This window comes from Oncorhynchus gorbuscha, linkage group LG24 (assembly GCF_021184085.1).
Source record: "Oncorhynchus gorbuscha isolate QuinsamMale2020 ecotype Even-year linkage group LG24, OgorEven_v1.0, whole genome shotgun sequence".
NCBI classification, from domain to species: domain Eukaryota; kingdom Metazoa; phylum Chordata; class Actinopteri; order Salmoniformes; family Salmonidae; genus Oncorhynchus; species Oncorhynchus gorbuscha.
The window spans coordinates 62,509,361-62,511,751 of record NC_060196.1 but is presented as its reverse complement, the minus strand read 5'-3'; the positions used below and the strand labels follow the sequence as shown (position 1 = coordinate 62,511,751).

At 51.7% G+C, this 2,391-nt stretch overlaps 1 protein-coding gene across 1 annotated transcript; it reads right to left on the bottom strand.

Annotated features, from left to right (window-relative positions):
• Nucleotides 1-790: 790 nt before the first annotated feature.
• Nucleotides 791-1,970, bottom strand: LOC124013314 (gap junction alpha-4 protein-like). Its single transcript, XM_046327584.1, has one exon. The coding sequence runs from the start codon at nt 1,962-1,964 to the stop codon at nt 1,125-1,127; it is 840 nt and encodes a 279-aa protein (XP_046183540.1). The 5' UTR covers nt 1,965-1,970; the 3' UTR covers nt 791-1,124.
• Nucleotides 1,971-2,391: the final 421 nt, after the last annotated feature.

Genomic DNA, 2,391 nt, shown 5'->3' with positions numbered 1-2,391 from the left:
TCAGCAACATCTCCACTACATTGTCCTTCAAGGCATGTGTTATACAGTACAATCATTTGTTCTTATTCTTGTCCATGTCCTTGGAAACGTATTGCAAACTTTTTACGTCTTTAGTGGCACATGGCTCATTCCTAGTCACAGAACCAAACGTCTCTGTTTTCCTCATACATAATGCTCAGTGTGTTTGTTGCTGTGTCCCTTCTGGGCACCCTTACTGTGTGTGTGTTGTGTTGCTCTCCCTGAAGAGTGTGATGTCCTCATAGTCCCCATATAGTTCAGATAACTGGGGAGCAGGTCACCATCAGGGTCCATCCCTGCTCCCGACACCAGGTCCAGATAACTCTCTCTGGGCTTTGTGTAGCTGTTCTCCCCCAGGTCCAGATAACTCTCTCTGGGCTTGGTGTAGCTGGCCTCCCCCAGGTCCAGATATCTCTCTCTGGGCTTGGTGTAGCTGGCCTCCCCCAGGTCCAGATATCTCTCTCTGGGCTGGGCTTCCCCAGCTGGTCCCCCAGATATCTCTCTGGGCTTGGTGTAGCTGGCCTCCCCAGGTCCAGATATCTCTCTGGGCTTGGTGTAGCTGGCCTCCCCAGGTCCAGATAACTCTCTCTGGGCTTGGTGTAGCTGGCCTCCCCCAGGTCCAGATAACTCTCCCAGGTCCAGATAACTCTCTCTGGGCTTGGTGTAGCTGGCCTCCCCCAGGTCCAGATAACTCTCTCTGGGCTTGGTGTAGCTGGCCTCCCCAGGTCCAGATAACCCCAGCTGGCCTCCCCAGGTCCAGATATCTCTCTCTGGGCTTGGTGTAGCTGGCCTCCCCCCAGGTCCAGATATCTCTCTCTGGGCTTGGTGTAGCTGGCCTCCCCCAGGTCCAGATAACTCTCTCTGGGCTTGGTGTAGCTGTTCTCCCCCAGGTCCAGATAACTCTCTCTGGGCTTGGTGTAGCTGGCCTCCCCCAGGTCCAGATAACTCTCTCTGGGCTTGGTGTAGCTGGCCTCCCCCAGGTCCAGATAACTCTCTCTGGGCTTGGTGTAGCTGGCCTCCCTCATGGGTAAATGCAGATGGCCCTTCTCCTGGTAAGGCGAAGCTTGCTGCATCTCCATCTCCAGGCTTTGAGCACCAGGCTGGACTCATACCACAGCTATGCCAGGAAAGGTGTACTGCTCCTGGGCATAGCGCTTCTCCAGGTGATGGGTGATGGCCAGCTGGAGGAGGTGGAGAAGCTCTACCAGGTTGAGAAGGAGAGAGACTCCAGCGATGGTCTGGGTGTAGATGGTGAAGATGGTCTTCTCCGTGGGTCTGGAGATGAAGCAGTCCACCGTGTGAGGACAGGGGTCGCGGACACACTCGAACCGGGCCGGGATCACGAAGCCATAGAGGTACCATAGTCCGACAATGAAGCCGACCTCCAGGAGGACCTTGAGGAGGATGCTGGCGGCGTAGGCACAGAGGAGACGGCCCTTCAGCTTAGGAGCCTCTGGGAGAGCTTTCACCACCTTTCTCCCTCCTTTCTCCTCCACTAGTTCTTCTATCTCATCCCGCATTCTCACCTCCCTCTTCTTCTCTCCATTCTTCTTTACTCCTCCCCTCTCTTGTCCCTCACAACCACTCTCCTCCGACCTCTTCTTCTCCTCCTCGTCTTCCTCCTCGTTCTTCTCCTTCGCAGCCCTCATGGCCACATACCCAAAATAGAAAATAGTCGGTGTGGAAACAAAAATCACCTGGAGCACAAAATAGCGGTAATGTGATATGGGGAAAGCTTTGTCGTAACACACAGCGGTACATCCAGGTTGCTTGGTATTACAGACGAAGCTGTTCTGTTCGTCGTCCCAGGCTGACTCTGCGGCGGTGCCCAGGACCAGCATGCGGAACAGGAAGAGGACAGTGAGCCAGACACGGCCCACCCCGGTGCTATACTCCTGCCCCTCCTCCAACAGCTGCTCCAGGAAGGACCAGTCAGCTCTGGACATCCTCTGTCACCTGCAGGGGGAGACAGGTGAACTCATGTTAACGGGTTAGCACGTAAACACATTGAAATACACATATACAGGTATGAGATGTAAGTGTCCATGTACAGACGTTCGCTTTTCTAGCTCTCTCTCTCACTCACACACACACACACGCACACACACACACACACACACACACACACACACACACACACACAACACACACACACACACACACACAGAACACACACACACACACTTTCTATGACACAATGGTGAAACATCTGTGAATACATGCTGGGAAATTGTGTGTTAATACATTATTATGTTAATACATTAATATGTTTCTACATTATTATGTTAATACATTAATATGTTTCTACATTATTATGATAATACATTATTATTTTCTACATTATTATGATAATACATTATTATGATAATATTA